General features: G+C 36.3%; 1 protein-coding gene across 1 annotated transcript in view; it reads left to right on the forward strand.

Moving 5' to 3' along the window:
• Positions 1–1174: 1174 nt before the first annotated feature.
• SLC25A12 (solute carrier family 25 member 12) overlaps positions 1175–23085 on the forward strand; it is a 45307-nt gene continuing 23396 nt past the window's right edge. Inside the window, exons 1-6 of the mRNA XM_054636174.2 lie at positions 1175–1274; positions 1757–1810; positions 5568–5710; positions 10397–10512; positions 19359–19498; positions 21926–22072. Coding sequence (XP_054492149.1) covers positions 1263–1274; positions 1757–1810; positions 5568–5710; positions 10397–10512; positions 19359–19498; positions 21926–22072 — 612 coding nt within the window. The 5' untranslated portion in view covers positions 1175–1262. The remainder of the gene's footprint in view (positions 1275–1756; positions 1811–5567; positions 5711–10396; positions 10513–19358; positions 19499–21925; positions 22073–23085) is intronic.

The raw sequence follows: 23085 nt of genomic DNA on the forward strand, positions 1-23085 counted from the left end.
ACATCATACTCAGTATATAACGTGAGGAGAAGAAAGAAGAAGGGAGGGGATATTAAGGATGATGATGTTTGTCTTCCCAGATAACTACAGGTGATGAAACCTGTGCTCCTGCAGATGGCTGAACATCTTCCTACCCATGGGAAGCAGTGAATTAATTCATTTTTTTGCTTTGCTTGTATGCGTGGCTTTTGCTTTTCCTATTAAACTGTTTGTATCTCAACCCACGAGTTTTCTACTTTTTACCCTTCCAGTTCACTCACCAGTCCTGCTGGTGGGGGAACAGAGTGACTATGTGGGTCTTGGCTGCTGGCTATGGTTAAACCATGACACTGTGCAGCTAGCATGTATATATATGGATTTGTTGAACAAAATGCTTGGGTGGTAAGATGCTTATCAAATAGGCAAACTTCTAGCAAAGCTGTTCTTGCTGTCAGCCGGGACATAGGTATATATGTAGTATATGAACTCTTAAGTTATATGCGGAAAGTTTTTGTTGACATGTAACTTAAAAAAGTTGTTTACCAGAGAAAAGTTGTTTTAAACTTAAGTGAGTCATTGTTTCATGACCACCATTATAAGCTACCAGTTCAGTATTGTATTTTAATATCTCACTGTATTATTTGAGAAGTACCAAAATCTGCCCTTTTTGTGTTTCCCAGTGGCATCTAATAAAAGACACTTTGTTGGGCCCTTGAAATGGCACAGCAAGACAAAATACGCAGTATTATTTAAGTCAGGTTTTATAAGCACTGTGATTGAACTGCTGGAATAAACCTTCCCTTTCTTAAGGCTTTGGCCTGCATGCCTTTCATTTTGAAGTATTAAGCATATATGTGCTCTGCTGATAAAGGATCATAAGACCCTGTCAGAAGTTAGTGAATTCCAGCCAGATTTTGGGCCTCTGGTTCTACGTTTGAAATACGGATTTGTAGCCAAGCTCCCAGAACTTCAGTCTATGAACAGTTTCGGCACTTGAAACAACAGGTACACTCGCCTCTGCTGAGCCTCAGAGGCACGGCTGCATCTCTTACGCCACAAATGAGACTGAGCAGCATTTAAAGCGGCTCCGTTTTGCACTGTGGAGGTGCATCCCGCCAAGGACCCACACCGGACGGCCGCTGCCTCGGCACCCGGCGGGGCGGGGCAGGGCAGGGCAGGGCGCTCGCCCACCCACTCACCCACAGCGCTGCGCTGAGGCGGCGGCGGCTGCTGCGGCGGCGCGGCGGGCGGCGGGCTGGCTCCTCCTCCTCGGCGGGCTCAGCATGGCGGTCAAGGTGACTCTCCCGCTCCGCCGCTGGTGGCAGGAGGAGCCGGGCGGATCCCGCGCGGGGCCGGGGGCTGGCGGCTGGCGGGGGAAGGCGGCCGCTGCTGCCGCCGCTGTTGCGGGATTGCCGCGGGGGCCGGGGAACGGCGTCGCGGGGGCGGCGATGGCGGGGCGGCCCCGGGGGAGCGGCAGCGCTGCCCGCGCTGCCTCCGCCCGCCGAAGTGCCCCGGGGGAGCGGGCCGGGGTGCCCGGGGCGGCGGTGGCGGTCGTTCTGTGGGGCCGGGGCGCCGCCCCGCTCGCAGGCAGCCCGGCGCTGGGAGCTGTCACCGGCGCGGAGCCCTGTGCCGTCCCGCGGCAGCGCGGTCATGGCTGAGCCTGGGCCTGTGGGTCTGACAGGGACCCCGGATTGCCGCCTGTGGCCGGCGCGGCCGGTTTATCTGCGCTCTGACAGCAGCCCGGCTAAGCGAGGCATTAATTTGCTTGTGTTTACAGGTGCATTCGACTAAAAGAGCGGATCCTGCTGAACTGCGAAATATTTTTTTGCAGGTAAAAAGATCTAATGTTGTTTGAGTGTCAGACTTCTGTGTTTTGCCCTTTCAGCAGTTTGCCGTGGCATCAAACTCGTGTCGTGCTGGTGGGACACTCAGAAGTTCACTTTGCGGGCTTAGTGTATTGACGGGGTGTCAGGCATTGAGGAGAAACTGCTGCTGGCACAAAGTGTGATACCATTTCCAAATTATAATATTAAATAAGTTCCTGAACTATTTTCTAATTTTCTAAAATGCAAATAATTATAACGAAGTACTGGGGTTTTTTTTAGATGCGCCTTTGCAGAATCAAAAAAAATTCCTCGTCCATGACTGTATGCTTTGTCCTTGGGGTTTATATGTGTTCATACAAATGGTTGGACGACTGGTAATGTTTTAAGAACTTAAAATTGATTTCTCAAGATTTATATATTTTGTAATATTATCCCTTACAGAGTCTTAGAATTAGCATATAAAAATAATAGTGTGAAGGTTTCTCCACTCTCCGCTCCACTCCCTTTCAGTAAAGCATGATCAGAAAGGAAAATCCAGTCAATCCTAAAATTTTAATGATAAGGTTTGAATCGGTCATATAGAATAATAAAAAGAACAAGAACTGTGTTTTAGATCCATATTACGGCCACCAATATTTAAAAGGTACTAAAATATGTTTTTCCCCCTAATGTTGAGTGTTACACAGTATATTCATGAAACTCTTCTCTACTAAAAAAATTAGGAGTATAAAATTAGAGCTAATACTGTAAATAATAAAGTCTATTATTTAACTATTTATACGTATCTTCTGGTTCTACTAAACCATCTAGCAATTTCCATATATGATAAGTAGAGAGAGCTTTTTGCCTGAGAGAGAGTTATATCCCAGCCATAGTTTTGGTGCCCTTTTCTTTTGCATTCTGGATTACACTATGACATTGCTGGCGTGCAAACACTTAGAATGCTGGCATGAAACTGTGGAAACTCAACATTTAGTTTCTAGTAAAAGATACTCCAACGCAGGTTCCTTTTTGATTGATGTGGCATTCAGCTTTTGTAGATAAAGATTACACTAGAGTATGTTAATAAAATTAACAATACAAAAGTATTGTCTTTTAAAATGTATATTAATACAGTATAAAAATGTGATTCTAGAACATTTTTTCCAACTTTTTGCAAAATGCTTTTGCACATTTGGATGAAGAAAAGTGAAATGAGGTGTCAAAACATTATTCAGTTGTAAATGTGCGCTCTTTATGATTCTTGACATCCAGTCACTAGAAGTTCTTGCTTCTGGAAATAAGCAATTGAAGTTCTTGATAGTGGTCATACAGACAACATCAGAGAGGAAGAACATTGTACCACTGGCTGTTGAAATTTTCTTCCTGACAGTACATGTTTTATTGACCTAAAAAGCAAACAGTATGTTTAAAAAAATGGCTTTTGCTCTTCCCCATGTCTGTGTTGTTTTCTTCAAAGAAACATGCAAATGCAGTTGTGGATTGATACTCTGAGGAATGAAAAATATGAAGCACTCCTCTCTCTCTTTGAGTGTCTGAGATTTTGCAGTAAAAAAAAAAGCTTAGAAAAAAGAGTTTGTATTTCTTCTGCATTCTGTTGAGTTTGAAATTGTGGGTTTCTTTGATGCTTAGAAATCAAACTTAATTGCAGGCTTTAAAGTAAAAGAGAATAATTCTTTTCAAGACTAAGTTGTGGAAGGTCTTGTTATGAAATATTGCAAGTGTTTAGGGGTCAGATACGTTGTACTCCTTGCTGGGAGTGCTGGGCTCTTCTGTGAACTTCAGCTAAAGGTCGTGCATTCCTTCCTAAATTTGGCTTCCCTTGGAAATGTTTAGAAGGGAAGATGTGAGCTCTAGGCCTTGTCACCATCCACCTTAATCATAGAGAGTCTGCTTAAATTTCCTTCAGTTCATGCATGTCTTCTAATGTGGTACATGCCCTCTGCCGTGCAGTTTACCTTGTACCTTTCTCTTCAGAACTTCTGGAGTGTGCTATCTGCTACTTCTAACTGTTTTAAACTGTTTAAAAGATAACGTTTGATTTGCATTAAAAAGATCTGCTATTTCTCTTAATCCTGTAACTATGAAATGCAGGTATTGAAATTTCATGTCTGTGCACAGTCAAATAAGTTACCTCTTAAGTGTTTGCTAGCCACAGACTTCAGTAACAACCATAAAAGAACAAATCTGCTAACAAATTATCACAGAAGGATAAAAGAGTTGGGTGGAAAAACAGTTACCATATTTCTTAGTGAACCTTCATTATTTTTCTTAGACAAGACACAGTCAGCCTTTGGAAAATATTATTGAATTGTTCCCTGCCTGTTAAATTCAAATGTAACCTGTTCAAGCAAGGTGAAGAAGGGAACAAAAAAAGATTTCCAAAGCATTGTTTCTGAAAGTGTGGTGCTACGTAACACCAGCTTGTAAACTAGAGTAGGGGGTTTGTATGTTTGTCATATGTGAGGATGTTTGAAAAAAAGTCTAATGGAAATTCATCAAGTGCTTACCTGAGACAATCTACAAATGTGTACTAAGAAGTTTGTGTTATAAAGTAACAAAGTTCAAGGCTGAGAAGAACAAAGATTTAATTGATGTATTATGTTTTATGCTCAAATTAAGCTATAATTTAAAATTGCCCATTTTGGGCTAAAAGATTCTTGATTTAAGTTATATGGTGCAAACATAGGACTAATGTATTTCCATGCTTAGCTACTTTGTCAGGCCTTAATTTATTGACTTTCTGCCAAACTCTTCCAAAATGCCATGACCTTCTCATATGGAGTTCAATGTTCAATGTCAGTTAATTATTTTTGCCTCAATATTTTTTAACAGAACTTCCCCCAAACAGTTTTTATTGTGAAAGGTATTATTATAAATTATTATTTATGATAAACTCAGAGAAATTGGTGTCTGGAGAAAAAAAGATGGTATTTAGATTGTGACTGTCTTTGATGTGCACTCTACTGTCAGCTGACTTCGGTGATTCTTGAAGATATGCTCCATGCTCCGCATGTCTGATTGGCCTTCAAACATAACATTTTCTTTGGATTTCATGTCTTGCAGCAGAATTGTGCTTCATAAGGTGTTTTTCAGTCACTTTTATGTATGGTTAAGAAGAGAACCTTTCAGAGTTGATTCAAGGAAGCCACAGTTTCCTTGTGCTATCATATTGGCAACAGAGCTCAATTAGGGGATTCCTGTCCACTGCTTTGTGTTTCTGTTTTAGTGGAAATACTCTATTTTATTTCTCCATAGATTCAGTAATGTGGTTTACAGTGCTGTCTTGCAAACAGCTGTCATCACAGCTGTAGGGTGGAAGAGTGAAAGGTGATGAGGTGATGTGAGGGGCTGATACTGTGGAAGAGATACACGAGATGCTGAAGCAAGCACTGTCTGTGTGTGTGAATTTTTCCTTAAAAACATTACTTTCAGGATAAAAATGGATCTGAACATTTATTTCTCACAAAACGAGAAAATGAATAATTTATGTTTTCCAAAATAATTATGATAAAGATCAGGAACAATTATTCAGAAGATATCTGCTACTAGAAATTGAAAGAAAATTTATGTGCTGTGTTTTCAGTGTAGCTGCAAATGGAATGATATACCATGGCTGTAATTTTTATAAGTTTTCACAATTACTTGACAGTTTCTGAAATATGTATTTTTTTAAATTATAAGGTACTGGTTCACAAATAATAAGCATCTAAATTGATTAATTTTTGTTTGTGTGGCTTTGGTTTTTTATTTTTACTCTAGTATGCAAGTGTTGAGAAAGATGGGGAGCATTACATGACCCCCGAGGATTTTGTGCAGAAATACCTAGGACTTCATACAGATCCACATCACAATCCCAAAACAGTGCAGCTGTTGGCTGGAGTGGCAGATCAAACTAAGGATGGGTGAGAATTTTGCTTTCCATCTGAAACTTGCATTGTTAAATGTGTGAGTGCATGAATTTGTAACTTCATCTTCTAAAATACATTATTGATTTTATTACACTTTATACTTATTTAAATGAGAAGATTTTTTCACAAGTACAATAGACTATAAATTTGTGAAAACTGAGAAAAAATTATGGTGTTTAACATGGATTTTTTTAAGCTGAGATTTATTTTGATGATATTTTGTTAAATTCTACAAAAGCTGAGGAAGTTGAACAACAGGTAAGGTAAGTGTAGTATGGTTGCCTTAGAAGAGTTCTTTTCTGTATGTCCACGTCCATCATCAGGTACTGTGTAGAGTCTTCAGTACCTATAATTAAACACAAAAATATGGAAGAGCTTTCTTATTTCTGTAGTGTGCAATTCAAATCCAACCACTGAAGTCTTTTTAAAAGGCTGACTATTAGAAAAGAGAGACTCTAGTGACTTGATGAAGAAGTTGTTTGCCTAATGAAGATCAGGTCACACCACATAAAGTTTTTCCAACTCTGCTTACAGATGCTCCTGCTTGCTTTTAGACAGTTCCCTGAAACCACTTTACAAAATGCCTGCTCTGCTGAGGTAGTGCCCTCTAACTCATTTGTCTTCCAAGGAGCCTTTTCTTTTGCTGTGTATATTCTGGTTTTGGCCTTGGACTGTAGTAGGAGGCCCAGACATTGTTAACTTGAAGTTAGAATATTAAGGTGGATCAGAGAAGAGGTCAGGAATGCAGAAGTGAATGGTTATTTTGTTGAGAAGAAAATCCCATTAAAATAGTAGACAATACATTTGTAAATATATAAATATAACTTATTTTAAATTGAAAGCTCCTTCACTTCCTTGGTTACTTAAATTTTGTTTTCATGCATTCTGCTATAGAACGTTTTATTAGTTTGCTTAGTATCCTGACAGCTTGCATGGTATCTGTGCAATGGAAATGAAATTGTATGTGCTGAGTACTTCTTACCCTAAATAACAAAATAGGATTTCCTGTTTGATGTAATGCTTCATGATTTTTCTTTTCACAAGGCTGCAGCACTTTGATAATATATTTGATTATACATATATTAGATAAATGTTAGTAACCTGTCTCTGTTTCCAATATATGGCTTCAGTTTCTTGTTTTATTATGGATTGAAAAGGTAATTTTGTATGTATCTGTTCAAAATAGTTTAATTGATAAAGTAAACCAACATGCTTAGCATATTGTCTCTCTGAAAGCTGTTGGTTATCTTTTGTGGTGTGACGTTCTTCAGAAAATGTCTTTTAGGGTCTTTCTTACAGTAGGAAATCAGTTTGTTTTAATGCTAGAACAGAACTTTTAGATATTGCTTTTTGTTACTTTCCCTGTAAATAAATTTTTTTTGTTTTTTTTTTTTTATTGCTTTTAAAAAAATATCTGGGTAGTATTTGAAGTGAGATAATCAAGTATGGGTAAGTGTGCTTTGCCACCTTCTTTATGGGAAGAGTGGGATTTTTATTTTGCACTGCTATATAGTTCAAAGTGTAAAATTTTTATCTGTTTGAATACTTGTCTGAAACTTTTTTTCTAAAGGTTTTAATCTAGATTCAATCTATATTTAATGTGAAGAATATGTTAGAGCCCCATTATCAACATCAGGTTTTTTTACATCCACATTCTTTCATTTGTAATGAGCTATAATAGATTGAAATCCAGACTCTAATAGCATTGATAGTTATTGTAGTCTTAAACCAAATTCTGGGATGCATTGCATCTTTCTAAGGACTGACTTTATGAAGTCCAAGGACATAGCTGTAGTCCTGTTCTGTATATATACTTTTACATTAAATGACAGCCCAATGTCATGCAGCAAGTCATTGAGAAGCCTTGGGTTCTGTTACAAAATTTCATTCCTATATATGCTATCATATTCTCTTAGCCTTGCTTGCCCTTGAAATAAATACTCAAGAGTGTTGATGGTGGTTGCTTCCATTGTTAATATTTTTTTATTTCTTTTAGGTTTAAGTTTGGCACTTTACAGAAACAACACATTTTGGAACTGGCTCTCTGTAGGCATGCGTTTAAAAAAAAGTTGTTTTACTTTTTTTCTCATGGTAACTTGATCCTTGCTTAACTGTTCCAGAGCACTATTGCTTTCTCCTATAACTGCTGTACAAAACTGGTTTGCTTTAGTGGAGCTCATTAAGGTAGTTCTTAAAACAGCTGACTGTTCATTTCCAAAATGTTTATTCCTCATTGTTACAAGTGCATGTTCTTAGAAATTTATGTGACATCCTCTAAATTAGAATTTGCTTTAAACTTGCCTATTATCTATTTAGTACAAAAGGATTTCACTGATGCTGAAAGCATCCTGTATCTCCAGACTGCAGGCACTGGTTTTAGGATAGGATAAATACCCTCTCTAAAGAATATACGTACACATATATATGTGCTAAAACCAGCTAAAATATTTTGATCCCTCTTCAGACCTACAGAATTTCAGAGTAGTAATTCAAAATTCTTCATTTTAACTACTTGTTTCTGGATACTGTTTTTATCAGTATATCATTCTTAAATCTGGAAATGTGTTCGTAAATGAAGTCCCCAAGAAAAAGTTGATATTTCACCTAATGAAGAGTCACAACAGAGCTATACATAATGTCTAAAAAGCTGTGTTGTATGGGGAAAAATTAGGAAAGACTTGTAGAAAAAAGGAAAGAGAAGAATTGCAAGCACAAGGGTTACTTTGTGTGCTTTTGAAGGGTAGAAGTACAGAAGAAGTGCATGTTCTTAGAAAGAGGAAAAGATTTTTTTTAACTGTTACAAATCAAACGAAAGGTGAGTGATTTGATATTGTTATGGACTCTGTAATGCAGTGGGTTCACGGCATAATACTTGAGTAGTGATTGGATGGGAAGCTTCATCATGCTGTTTAATCCAGCTCCTGTTATCTCTGCCCTGGTGGCTAATGGAGGATCACAGAGGCTATCCCTGCTCTTAGGCATTGCAGGTTGAATATGTGGGATGGAAACTGAAGGTGCCTATCTCTTCTTGCTGTAGGCACTGTTACAGTGACACTGCTAAAGATGTCTTCTTTCAGGTTCAGGCTTCTGTGAGTGCATTCTACGGAGATCAGCACTTGATTTTGTCAGTTCTAAAGCTTCCTGGTTAAGAGTTAATTTTTGTGTCAGCTTTATGCATGTGTGTGAGATACATTTTGAAATGATAGTATTTACAATTATTTTAAAGGAACATTTGTTTCTTTGATACTAACCCTTTATTTATCAAGATCATCCTTTGGATGAAATTGACTTTGCATGCAAAGAGCCATTCTCATATCTCTGATTTTTCTGGCAAAAATGTGGTAAATGCGATAATTTTGTATTCTTCCTGTCTTTCGTGTGCCGTGCATATATACAGGAATGTTGGCATATTTAACCTTTTTAAAGTATCTCAATTTTGCTTCATGTGTACTTAGACAGAGAAAGACTAGATATAGTAATGAATAGTGTGAATATTGTGATTTTTCTTCTCTTTTTTTCCTCTGGGGAGCAGACTTTGTACTTGTCTCTTTAGCAGTAAGCAGTAGTGTTTGAAGTAATCACTATGAGCGAATGATCTCATATGATGAGTACTAAGTTGAGATCAATTATATAAATTTTTTAGGAAAATTTCTAGGAAACAGTGATATTTTCTGCTTTAACAGCATTTACTGATCTATAGTAAATTTTTTGTTAAATGTAAAAGATGTAATTGAAATTCTTACTTCCACTGATTATTTAATGCTAAAATATATATCCTGTCATTTATCCCATATTTTCTTGTGCCAGCATTATCCTTTATCTATGCTTAGCTTCTTGTTTATTTTTCTGCAGCAGTTCATACATGCAGCATTAGGATGCCTTCTGAAGGGGTTTTTTGTGTTAGTCAGAATAAGCAGAGTTCCTCTAGGAAAGTTACTTATCCTAATAAGATATCTGTGCATACATTCAAGTCTGAGTTTGTCTGTGGTGACCACAAGGGCCTGGATTTATGTGTGCAGCCTCAGTTGTGCACAGTGGCTGTCTTGCACACACAGCTCAGAATCCTGTGAACTGCTGTGACACTCAGATCCTTCCCTGCCTTGTCCTGTCTGTCCTTGAGCCCAGATGTTTTAAGTTTGGCCCTGAGTTCATGACTTGGTGGCTCATGTTATTTTTGGAGTGTAGTATTTTTTCCATATGCATAGTAAAGTGTAAATTTTTCTGAACCTGATTGTTTTTTATGAATGTTATGTTTTGTTTTAAGAAAATGTATGTTTTATAGTGTATTCCTGTACTTGCATTGCAGTATCTTTTCTCAGTGGAAATATATATGTAGCATTAGAATGACAGACCTGTAAATTTCATGTTGTTAGGATTTTTGTGGTGTTTTTATGTCTTAATTTTCAGGCGCTGGTTACATTTATAAATAAAAAGTAATAACTTGTAGGTGTTCCGGGAGAATTCACTTGCTTCATAGAGGAAGAAACTAAGTTGCATAAATGTTAACTACTTAAATATAGCATACTTTTCAGTCTCTAGAGTGTTAATTATCTTTATTTAATTTATTTAAATTTTATTTAATATTTGGATTACACTGTTTTCTATAGTATCAAATGTAGATTATATTGGTATTATGAACAATTTAAAAAATCTTTATAACTTTTCTGTTTTCCTTTCTAGGTTAATTTCCTTCCAAGAATTTTTGGCATTTGAATCTGTTTTGTGTACTCCAGATGCAATATTCATTGTTGCTTTTCAGTTATTTGACAGGAATGGCAGTGGAGAAGTAACATTTGGTAAGAATATCTAAAAGAAAAACAGTTTTAAGAAACTGATTATAATAGTGTCTATCATAATAGTGGTTCATGACCACAGGTGCCTAAAAAATGCATTTTGTGCAGTACTGTACTGTTTTTCTAAGACTCTGCATGAGTAGAACTTTTTTTCCTCTCTCAGTTCAAGCCTAAGAAGTACACAGAGACAAAATATGGTTTTCTCTGTCTTCTTGAATCAAGATTTTTCATTTTCCTGAAGTAGTAAATACAGTGGTGTTCATTGTCATCCTAAGTAAAATTCTGTATCCTGGACTTCAAACTCCTTCAACCTTGAGGGAGTTTTAAGATATGTTCTGGATCTTCACATGTTTCTGAATAATTGTCATTTCATACAGTAAGAGCTCAATATAGAAATTAAGGAGCTCTAAAAATTTGATTTACTGTTCATTTTCTTGAGGAGCAAATCTTACTTTAATGTTACAAGTGTAACTTACAACTCAATTATATATTTGCAAAATTAGGAAGAAAATCTGGTCTTTGGTTTTGTTACCTAATCACGTAAGTTAGTAGTTAGACCAAAGTCTTGAGGCTATACTGCTTTGTGATTTGCTAAATAGCTGTTATTAACATTGCAGTTTAAGGAGGACTAGGCTTTATTTTTAAAACTTCGTGTTTATGAAAATTAGATCAATCAATGGTAAGAATTTTAATAAAATGGAATGAGAATTAAATGTTATTTCTATCCAAAAGAATAAAGCACTCAATAAAGAAAATGCAAACTATGCTTGGATTTGTAACCACTTGCTGTTTGTACTATTTCATTATTATGAAAATTGCTGTACCTTGTTGGGAAAAAAAAGCAAAGGTCTTTTTATGGAAACAAATTGTTTGACTTATGGTGCCTGTTAAATTACATCATTAACTGAAGAGTCAGATACTAAGCAGTTTGGATGCACAACATCTTGAAAAGAATATGTTTTAGAATTTAAATAAAGGTGAAGTCTGTAAATGCAGTCATTAGGAATTGGACAAACTACTACAATCAGTGTGACCATGTTAACGATGGTTTATTTAATAATCTTAGAAAATGGGGGTTTGAACTTGTAGCTCTCATGAGAACACTTGAAATATCTGATTCCATAATTGAGCATAAGCTATTTCAGATTGTATACAAATTCCTCAGTTAGACTGAGAATTGATATTTTTATATAGTTAAAATCTAAAAGAAAACACAAACAAGAAATTGTAAAACAGAAAAAACCACCAATTTACTTTATCTTCCTTGCTGATTTTTTGTAAGGCTGATAAATCTTGAAAGGAAAATTCTTGAGGGAATTTTAAATTTACTATTGGTTTCTTGGATGTTTTTTACAAAATTAATTATATTGCAATTATTACTATATTTAACATTATGTTAGTAAGATGACATATGGTAAGATGACATTTTTTGTGCTGCAGTTCCCACATTTACTGCTGCTTTTTTGTCTTTGTTTGCTTGTAACATGGGCTACTTACTTTTACTTCATACACGTATCATACATATTAATACAGCTGTGAAAAATGTGAATGATGATCTGTGACATATTCAGAATACGGTAACCCTGCAGTCAATTTCCAAGTCAGTCTTATGGCAGTTTTATAGATGAGACATGCACCCTTTCATTTTCATACCACCTAAACAGAAAGGCACAGTTTAGTTTCATGTAAAAACAGGACACTATAGAAACATAAGTTTTAAAGTTGAAGGTTTTAGTAAATTATTGGAAATATGCTGAAATGGAGTAAGTTCAACCAATAATTGGTGCGAGACTCACTCTCAGACAAGTCAGGTCTTTTATAGACTGTATAATGTACCCAGTCTGCAGGTTAACCGAGTTGGTTGTGATAGCAAACACAAGTCAAGATTTTCTAGCTCATATGAAATGCTTTGTGGATGTGAGTGCATTGATGCCAAAGCTGTCTCAAACACTAAGTCTTGCCAGGAGCAACATGGATTTACTGAGGTTTTTCTGCACTGGGCATCCAAAGCAAGGGACAGAATCAACTTGGGTCTGTTAGACCAGTTACTAGAATCAAAACTGACCTTGTGTGAGATAACATGCTCTCAGAAAATACTCTCATCTACTCAAATTTTCAGTGATGTGGGAGAAGTTAAGTAGGCTTGTTGAATTTTAGAGTTGTCTCTGTTTTCAGAAGCAAGCTGCTCTAGTTGAGTTCGCTTCTGTGTAGGATTTATTTACTGACATGATTTTGAACCATTCTCAAGCACTTCAGCATTTTACAGTCCTCTTGAGCCTCAGTCTGCTACTTGTCTCTTAAAATACTTAGCTTCCAACTCTCCAGTGATTAAATTATTAATTGTGTCACAGAAGAACTGTCTTAGAAGAAGACTTTAGAAGCTATTTTGTAGAAATACTTTTACGCTGAGTTAATCAATGTCTTTGTCTGCCATATCGTATGTTGAAACATGAAGCCTTCAATCACTTTAGTGTCATCTACTGTTTTCTTACTGCTTTGGGACACTTTTCCAGGAGCTTTGGACATCCAGAAATCCTGTATGAATGACTGCCATAAACGTGTAGTTGGTACTCTGCAACATTTGTAAACTAGGTCCAGTGCAAGGAGGTGAAACTGAACCTACTTTACCCGAGCAAACTGCACAGCATGCTCAGTACTCTCTGCATGGTTCAGCTGCACTGGACTTGCTGTCAACTTGGTGAATAAAAAGCAGTAAAATGACTGTTTTAGTAACCCATTGATACAAGTGACAGTGTAGTTTAAACAAGTTTTTAAACATGGAGAAATAGAGAAAAAGCATGAATTTCTAACCAAGTGCTCCTACATCTTCATGAATGCTTCCTAGGTGAATATTTTATGCAAAATGTGTTGCTGCTGAGCCCTTACAATACTGCATTATCCATAAAATAATTAAATGCTAACAGCTAAAGCTGATGAAGACAAATGATTTTTTTTCAGGTTGCTGTCTGTAGCCATAGAAGACTGACAAGCACTTTGCTGCTTTGATTATGGCATGTATTGACTGTGCTACTTAACATTAGTGAAATATTCAAAAAAACTCCGTAAAATTAATACTATTTTACTAAGGAATATTATTTTTATTTCTATTCTGTTCAGATCTTCTGACCTGAATTCAGGTTAAAGCAAACCTGTATATTAAATCTGCTCAAGCTATTTGTTTTTTTCTGATGTTGAAGCAGATAATCTTTACTGTGTTTAAAAGGTGAAGTCTGTGATTATCTGCCAAACTTCTCTGAAAAATACGTTGTCTAATTGAAAGTAAAAGGATTCTTTGTAGTTTATCTCTCTGGCACACCATACAGTGGTCTGGACTGCATCACTTTTAATTGGAATATACAATTTCAAGGCATTTTCCAGCTGTTCTTCCTTGTAGAGTTACCACAAAGAAAGCCATTCTCTGATAAACTGGAGAGTTTCGGAGATGCTTTTTCAGTTAAATACACAAGCTGGTATGGATAGAAGGATAGAGCTAAAATGTGTTTGTGAGTCTTCTGTATTCAGAATTATTTTGGAGATAATTGGAAAATATTTATGGAACTGTATTTAAGCCTTTTAAAAACATCCTGCACTCAAAATCTAATTACAAATATTTTGCCAAGTATAACAGCATCTTCTTCAAAGGCATTGGGGGGAGGAAGGCAAGCAGATGCCTTATAATGCAACTATGTGAAAATAGTACAGTATTGGTGAACTGAAATAATAAACAGCAATTTAATAGTTTCAGAATTTGAGTATTAAGGGATACTGAAGTTTTGCCCAGTCTGTTACTTAGACAAGTTTTAATCTGGGAAAGTTCAGGTTTCACTTAATCAGGACATAGAGTTTGAGAACACTGGAAGAAGATGAGCAAGAGAAAGGAGTTGAACACATCTTCGTGCTTTGCATATGAATATTATTTCTCAGGGACCAGGGATCGCTTCTAGTACTCACTCCTTCATTTCTAAAAGGGCAGCTTTTTTGGGTTGAAAATGCTAGTATTTGGATTTAAACTTAAAAGTTTTGCTTTCAAAAATATTACTGGTAACCATAAAGACTGGAAATATATTTTTAAATAAACAGAAAAATACTCATGATCACATGACTACACACATAAGGATATGAAAAATACATGTTTTCATCATGTGCTATAAATCAGAGCTGCTATTTTTTTTTGGCTTCCTATTCTACTAGTTAGTTGCCTCTAACTAACTACTAGTTCTACTAGTTAGTTAGTTGTCTGTTGTCAAAGTGTCTTTTGTTTAACACATGCAGATAATGTTGGAAACATCACAGTTAGGACTTTGTTTTTCCTTTTGTTTCTTGTTGTATGTTTTTTTTTCAGGCTTAAACTACAGTTTTGAATGCTTGTGAGCAATGCAGAATGGGAACCCCTCTTACTGCTACTCCTACTAATTTTTTTTCAAAACCATGGTTAACAAGAGGGAACAGAAAAGGAGAACTTCATTTTAAGATTATATGTATTGACAGCTTTTTATTATGGCTGTCATTCATCTTTCAATGGAATCTAATCCTTTTAAAATAAGAGTAGAAATAAAATGTAACTATTTCTGGTTAAGTTTTCTCACATTAAAGTAATTATTGTATTACATTTGGATTACTTTAATAAGCTTCTCCTGCATCAGGTGCTACAAAAATGTCTTTCTGCCCTGAACTGTGGCTCCTGAATTTATTCCTCAAAGTGAAAATATGCTGATAGCAGAAATAATGAACAACAGCAACATATAAATGTTAAAATTTATTATGTACATTAGGCATGAAATATGCACAAACTGGACAATAGATTACTGAGTAGACAGATCTAAGAAACCCAAAACAACCCTGTTAAACAACAAATCTTTACCATATTTATGCTGCTGCTTAGAAGTTAACACTTTTATATTTTTTTGTCCCTAAGAAGTGTGATTGCTTTTTCTCACTGGTATGAGGGAATGGCAAACTCTGTTAACAGGTTGATGGCACTAGAATTGTATGAGCTTTCCACTATGCTTCTTGGGGAGCTGATAAGTCAAAATAAATAATAGGTACTGCTGCAAGGTTTACTGGGAGTATGGAGCTCATCCCCACAATGGGCCACCAACGAGACCGCATAGTGTTTATAATTTAAAGTATTCTTCCTCCTTATATGAAATTGATTATTGCCTAGGATCTTTGGGGTTCTGTACTGTTTTTCTGAGCCTGATAGGTAACAGTGTTTGATGGAAGTTGAGCCAGTCATGTGTGTGCTGCCTGCAGATAGCTGCTCCAAGCATCTATAATTTGTTTAAAATGATTGGGTGGGGAAATTCTGAAGCAATCTTGTGAGAATGTGTGTCGCCTTGGAGGTAATGTACTAGTACAGTAGAGTAGTAGGTTTATTGTTCCTGGGGCTGATGGTAAGTTGAGTATGTCATCAGGCTGCTGACTTGTATGCCTATCTGAGAGGAAAATGCATTACTGTAAGCCTGGAAAGAAAGTTATCAGCTCAGTAGGAAAGAATTTCACTACAGAAAGGTGAGCAAAGAGTAGAAGACATTAGTAAATGAGCAACATGTATTGACAGGGACAATGAATGCGTTCTGTAAAATGTCCTACTAAAATGAAAGGCTTGAAAAATAATTTGCTGTTTGCCCCCTGCAGAACAGCTCCGTTGGAAATTTGAAACACTTGTAGTTTATCTTAATTTAGAAGCATTACTAGGTTTTGACTGAGGAAGATGGAAAAAAAAAAAAAAAAAACCAGCAAAGCCAGCATCTGTACATTAATGTTGCCTGTTTTCTTTGTTGTTAGGGCTTTGCTTCTACTGTGAAAAAAAAAATCAAAAATTGGGCATTTGTTGATAATTCAGAGTGGTGAAAGTGTAGGTGATGATCACATTGTGTATAATTTCTGCAATGTGATTGGCTGTTTGCTCTCATCCCACAAGTTGTTAGCTGTGGTGATGGCTATTTCCATTAATGTAAAAGAAGAGTCTGCAGAATTGGATTATAAAGGTACTGTTGATAAGTTGTGAAGAAAGCACCCGTGCTCTTGGGTAGACATAGTAAATTTTAGCACCTAACAGGAGGTGTTTGAGAATCTCAGGTGGCTTTGGTAAATGGTATTTAATGTTTCCATGGGTTTAACTGGGTCAGTTACTTTGCTGTGGGGGTGGTGAGGCACTGGCACAGGTTTCCCAGAGAAGTTGTGCGTGCCCCATCCCTGGAGGTGCTCAGGGTCAGGTTGGATGGAGTTCTGAGCAACCTGGTCTAGTGGAAGGTGACCCTGCCTGTGTCAGAGGGGCTGCAACAAGATCTTTAAGGTTCATTCCATCTTAAGCCATTCTGTGGCTCAGTGGTTTTTCAGAACAAGTGCACAGTTGTGCCTCTGTACCCCAAGTGTTTCACAAACCAAGCCAACATGGAAGTAGTTAAGCATTATATACTAGAGCCTATCTTCAAACCCAGACTATTGTAATACAAGCAGAATATACTGAGTGTGAGAGATTGCCTGGAAAAGAGAAATGGGTAAGGCACCTTAGTTTTCAGAGAGGCAGCAAGCTGGTTTGGATACTGTTTATTAAAGCTAGTTAGCCATTTCTGGAATTCATCAAGTATCAATACACTCAAGTATTGAATATAAATTTATTAATTAATTTAACTATTATTTTTATATGCTGATGTGTCTTCAGATATTTTGATGAGTAGTTGTAAATGTTTTTATGAAGAAAAAAATTGAGTGTAGGAAATTGATTCTTGTTTTTTTAAGTACTATACAGTTAAATGCTTGAAAGTTATGAAAACACCAGGGGCTTAAGTCTCCCTAAAAACAAGTAAAAAATCCATCTCAGTGAACATGGATGAATAAGAAAATAAAATTTTTAAAGGAAAAAATGAGGGTTTTTTTACCTTTCTCTAAGGTTAAGAGAAGCAATTATTGGAAACAAGTGAAAATAAGATTTAAATTTTCTGGCTGCTTCAGCACGTTTTCTAAGTTTCCATTGGGGGAGCACAGTGTGTGTGAGTCAGGTTTACATCCACGTAAGTAGCAGCCAGTTAACACCCTGTTTGTGCATTGGTAGCTGAGCCAATAGAGCCAGTGAAGCCTGCCTGTCTTCTGCTCTGTTCACGGTTCATTGCCATTTTTCAGGCTCCATAATGAGCTGCACTGACCTGTTTGTGTTTGTAGTACATGGAGACTCTAGCTTGGCCAGAAGCTGCAGTGAATTAGTGGTAAGTGGGGAATTTAAATGTGCATACCTTGATTCCTTGATCTGCAACTGTGATGAATAAATCTACTGCAAACAGAACTTTCAGAGGAAGTATGGCAAAATAAAATAATTTAGCACTATGTATTTAGTGCTTGCTTTCTTTTTTTCTTAACCTTCACCTTACACATTGATACTGGTGAGTAGGTATGAGTAGACAGAAATAGTCAGAATAGTTTTTTTTAGGTTTTTTGTTGACTCTAACAACTACTTTAGCCTACCTGGCAGTGGAAGCTGGTTTAAACTGTAGCATTTTGACTCTTGTGTTTGACCTATATGGAATGGTTAATCACTAGCCATAGTCTGCCCTGAGAATATGTAATCTCAGTCTAACTGTGAAGGAGGTGATCTAGCTGAGGAGTCTGACTTTGTACCTCTTTAGAGACATGTATTCTGGACATTTCCTTTCCTTTTCTCACTGAAAAGATAAAAACATGTAGTGGATTTCCTAGATCTGCTCTAGAACTAATAGACTACAGAATTGAAACTATGAATGAATCAAGTAGTCCTTTAGCACAGAGGAAGCAATACATTTACTTCAAGTAAATAGGTCTTGATAGAGTTACCAAATGATAATTAAGGTTCTTACTGCATTCTGCCTTGCAGAACTGTTTAAACGTATTAAAGGTGTGTTATCAGCTAGAATATTTTGTATTTTGTTTTAAATTTTAACTGTGCCACATTTTATTTTGCTGTTAACAGATTCTAGGCTGATAAACCATTTCAGGTACTGTGAGGGAAATTTTGAAAAGTGTTCATGTGTTATGGGTAGATGTCCTGTTGTACAGTTAATGTGTTTGATAATCTACACAAAAAGCAGGCTTGTTTTGCAGCATGGCAATGCTATGTATGAATAATGCATGCTGTTTTTCAGATGAGGTTTTTGCCTGAATTCAGATAATATGTTTAGCATTGAGATTTCAGTTGTACAGTATCCATGTGGAGAATTCCATCTGAAATGGCAGGTTTTTTCTTTACTTCATTTAAAGGAGGACATCTCTATCTTCACTTATCTTAAAACATTTTAATAACTGAGACTACCAATTATGTTTTATAGGATTTGATTTTTGTGCTAAGGCCTTATCAAAAGCATCTAATAACGTGCTTTCTGCTGAGTTAATGATATGTTTTAGATGTCATTTCTTATACCTATCTTCAATAGCCATATTCAGACAGTGTGATTGTAATAATCAAGTTTCAATCAAACCATACTTAGTATGACAAATATTGCCTGAGATTGTAGTGCAGGTATTTGTGCTCTTGATAAAGGGCTTAATTTGACTCCTGGCAGAGACAGAGAACTACTATTGATTTTAATATCAGAATGCAAAATCGCTTTTATTTGTCATGTATGAGGGAAATTGCTTCTTAATTAAAACTAAATAAAACATGCACTCCATGGTTTTATGCAATAATACAAAAAGTAGCATTTGTGTCTCAAATGTATTCTTTTACAGGTCTGTAAAGGTTTGGTTAGAAATTATTTTTAACAAGCTAAAACACTTCTTAAACAGCTGCTGAAATCATAATTTTTTTGTATTCCTCCTGGAATGTTTGTAGATTTACTGTACCCAAAGGCTCACCTGTTGTTTTTCCCTCCCCAAAGCAAATGTCAAAGAAATATTTGAACAAACTCTTATTCATCTTCAAATCCCGTTCAACTGGGACTGTGAGTTTATTCGACTGCATTTTGGACATAACAGGAAGAAGCATCTTAACTATTCAGAGTTCACTCAGTTTCTTCAGGTCAGTTATTAACCTTGTTCCAAATCTGGAACTGAAATTCATTTAACTTTTAGTAATACGCTAATACCATTATAAATTTTGAGTTTATTCTGGTAGTGATAATCCTTATCTGATACTAATCCTGACAGCTAATGATGAACTGTTATTTCTCCATACTGGTTTTGTAAGCAGTGTATGCTCATAACTTGAATACCATCCTTTAAAAGAATGGGACAAAACATACTGTTTATGAAAATAACTATTTTACTGATTGTTGTTAAACTGGGTGGAGGGTCTGCTTTTTCTGTCATAGAATTCAATAGCAAAACTAAACTCTGCCAGAGAAAGTTAGCATTCTGAATATAGCAGTTATTATTGACCATTAAAACTACTCTATAGGGGTTTTAAGTTCTGTACTATTTATTTATTTTTATAAACATTCTAATACTTATCACTTTTTTTCTCTCACTGGCATGCATGCAACCACACACATACTGGGAGTTTGGTCTTAAATGCAGCCAGCTTGCAGGAGGTAAAATCTGATTTCCTGTGATGTTGCTGAACTACCCTTTAGGGACTGGGCTTTAAAGAATTTCACTTGTTGGACTGCACTTTGTGCTAAGCCAAAAAGTTATAGTTAAAGCATATTATGAACTGAACATTATACTAGAAGGAAGGAAAGGAAAATGTCATCTATAAAGGATGGAAAAAGAGCAAATTAGGAGAAATTTACATTGTAATTCATGGAAAGGAAGTTCACAGAGTTGCTGATAATTGCACTGAATTCCATAAATTAACATACAATGACCACCTTGTGATATAACTTAAAATTGCCTGTCTAGTAGATGGGAAGAAAAATAGGTTTTGTACTTCTGGAGCTGCCTTTGATGCAATAAAAGTTTTGTGTGTATTGTCTTAAAAGTAAGGAGTGATAGATGTGCTTTGACATAATCTGTAATTATTGCCGAAAATAAAAATATCTCATAGGATCACAGAATATTTTGGGTTGTAAGGGACTTTTAAAGGTCATCTAGTCCAATCCCCTTGCAATGTGCAGGGATGTCTTCAACTAGTTGAGGTTGCTCAGAGCTCTGTTCAATCTGAGCTTGAGTGTTTTTAGGGATGAAACATCTACCACCTCCCTGGGCAACCTGTTCCAGTGCTTTACCACCCTTGTTTAGTTTGGAATCATTACTCCTTGTCCTGTCACCGCAGGCCCTACTAAAATGTCTGTCACCATCTTTCTGATAAGCCCCCCATAAGTACTGAAATGCTGCAGTAAGGTCTCCCAGGAGCCTTCTGTTTTCTTTTCCTCTCCAGGCCAAACAGCCCCAGCTCTGAGCCTTTTTTCATAGTGGAGGTGCTCCAGTCCTCTCTCATTTTTATGGCCCTCCTCTGCACCTGCTTCCAAGAGCAGAGTGATAAATGTCTGTTCTTGTTTTATGTTTGTGTTTCCAAGATACTGTAAGATACAGTAGCTTCTTACTGTCATTGTATGATTAAAAAAAAAAAAGGGTTGCAGTAATTTCAGTATGAATGCAATTTGGGTATTTTTATCCCTTCTTTTTATGTAAGATTGTTTTTCTCTTTTGGTCTAACACCATTTTCTGGGGTTTGGGACTTGAATCGAGTGGGTTTGTTGTACCTTGATCTAGAAAATGTTGTTCATGAGGTTATGAGAGTTGAGAAATTACTGTAAAGGTGATATAAGCTAGATGGTTTGCCCTCTTCTTACTGTCTGTCAGAACGTGGTTATTTTTTTAGTGGCTTCTAGAGGTCTGAATGACAGCTGAATGGGCTTTATTGTTTGCTTGAATAGAAGGAAACAACTTTTTCTGGACATAGAATTTACAACTATCATTATTATCTTGAGGTTAGGTTACCACAGTGATCTTTGTATGAAGGTTTTTACAGTTTGTATGGGAGTTTTAAATTGTCTGAAATGAGTGACCATTTGTGACATTATGGGAGATAGCTGTTTGGGGCAATCTAAGTCCATATTATATAATTTTCACTGTCCTCCTGTTTATTTTCAAGTACTTTCCAGTGAGTTAGTATATAATAGCCCAGTCATATTTCATCTTGGATATGTAAGAGATCACCTCACTTTGTGTCTTCAAGATCAATATTAGAAGGTTTTCTAGCACTTAACTATTTAATTAAGGAGTAGATAGCAGGCAGGACATGGGTATCTGAAGTTCATTTCTTAAATCATTTAGTGAAAGTTGAATTGAGGCTTTTCTTTGACAGAGGAATGAATCTGTGGATTAAATCAGTATGCAGACTTCTTATTTTAGTTGAGCTGGCCTTGAAGTTTAAACTGTAGTTACACTATTGTCTATATGCACAGACCTGTTGGAGCATAAGAATATGAAATAAGTGAACATTTTGTGAACAGTGGGTTACAGAATTTGCTTCTAATCTGCTGTCTCTGAATATTCATTCTAGGAGCTGCAGTCAGAACATGCAAGACAAGCCTTTGCATTGAAGGACAAAAATAAAAGTGGTCTGATAACTGGGCTGGACTTCAATGAGATCATGGTTACCATTCGCTCCCATATGCTAACTCCATTTGTGGAAGAAAATTTAGTTTCAGTAAGTGTTAACAAAAAATGCCTTGAATTTAGTGTTTAATAGCTGTGATGTTTGAAGATGGCACAGCTTCTCTGCCACTTTGTCTTCTACCTGTTTCTCACTCACTGCCTCGGTGCTACAGATTATCAGCTTCATAATAGAGTGGGCAGGGTGAAACATGGCAGCATTCCTTGGCTGCAGTAGTGAAAAGGTTGGCAGTCTGGTTTGCATGTTTAAAGTGAATGCTGCTGGAAGCAGTTTGAGTTAGTCTGCTGTGCTTTCCACCAGAGCAGCAGGGCAAAGTACTTGGTACAGAAATAATCATAGAATTGTAGAACCATATAGGAAAAGACCTTAAAGTCATCAAATCCAATGGAAGTTATTTAGGACAAAAGCATCCAGTTTTTATATTTGAATATATGACATCTCAGGAGCTGGAGACTACTTAAAATTTTGTCCTTTTATATACTCTTGCATTCTTTTCTTTTTCAGATCAGAGTTTGGAAAATCAGTATGTAGATTCTAGAGGTAGAATGGTTACAGCCCTGATAGTTTGGCAAGATCTGTAGGTAAAGTAATAACATACAAGTTATAATCTGAAAGTATGTAGTATGAAAATTGCATAAGAATGAAATTTATATAGAAGATAAAGTAATAACTTTTATCTTACTATCTTACCTATAAATCTTGCCTTGCCTTACTCATAAGGCATACTGTCTTCTATAAAATTTAGAGTATCTACTAACTTTAGACTTTGAAGTAAATGGTCATTGATGTATGTGATGCAAGAAATGACTTAGTGCCTTTATCTAAAGGCATTTGCATTTGCATGCATTTCTCTTTCAGAAGATTACTTGGTGGCACTTTCAATATGTCTATCAGATAACTTCAACAATAACCTACTTATATGATTATTTCCTAATTGTTTCCTAGTGTTCAATCTTTACCACAAAAATAGTATCCTGTTTAATAATTCTCCCCTCATGTTTCTATTAAAAATATCTTAAAATTACAGGAATAGAAAGATATCTTTA

This window comes from Agelaius phoeniceus, chromosome 7 (assembly GCF_051311805.1).
Source record: "Agelaius phoeniceus isolate bAgePho1 chromosome 7, bAgePho1.hap1, whole genome shotgun sequence".
NCBI classification, from domain to species: domain Eukaryota; kingdom Metazoa; phylum Chordata; class Aves; order Passeriformes; family Icteridae; genus Agelaius; species Agelaius phoeniceus.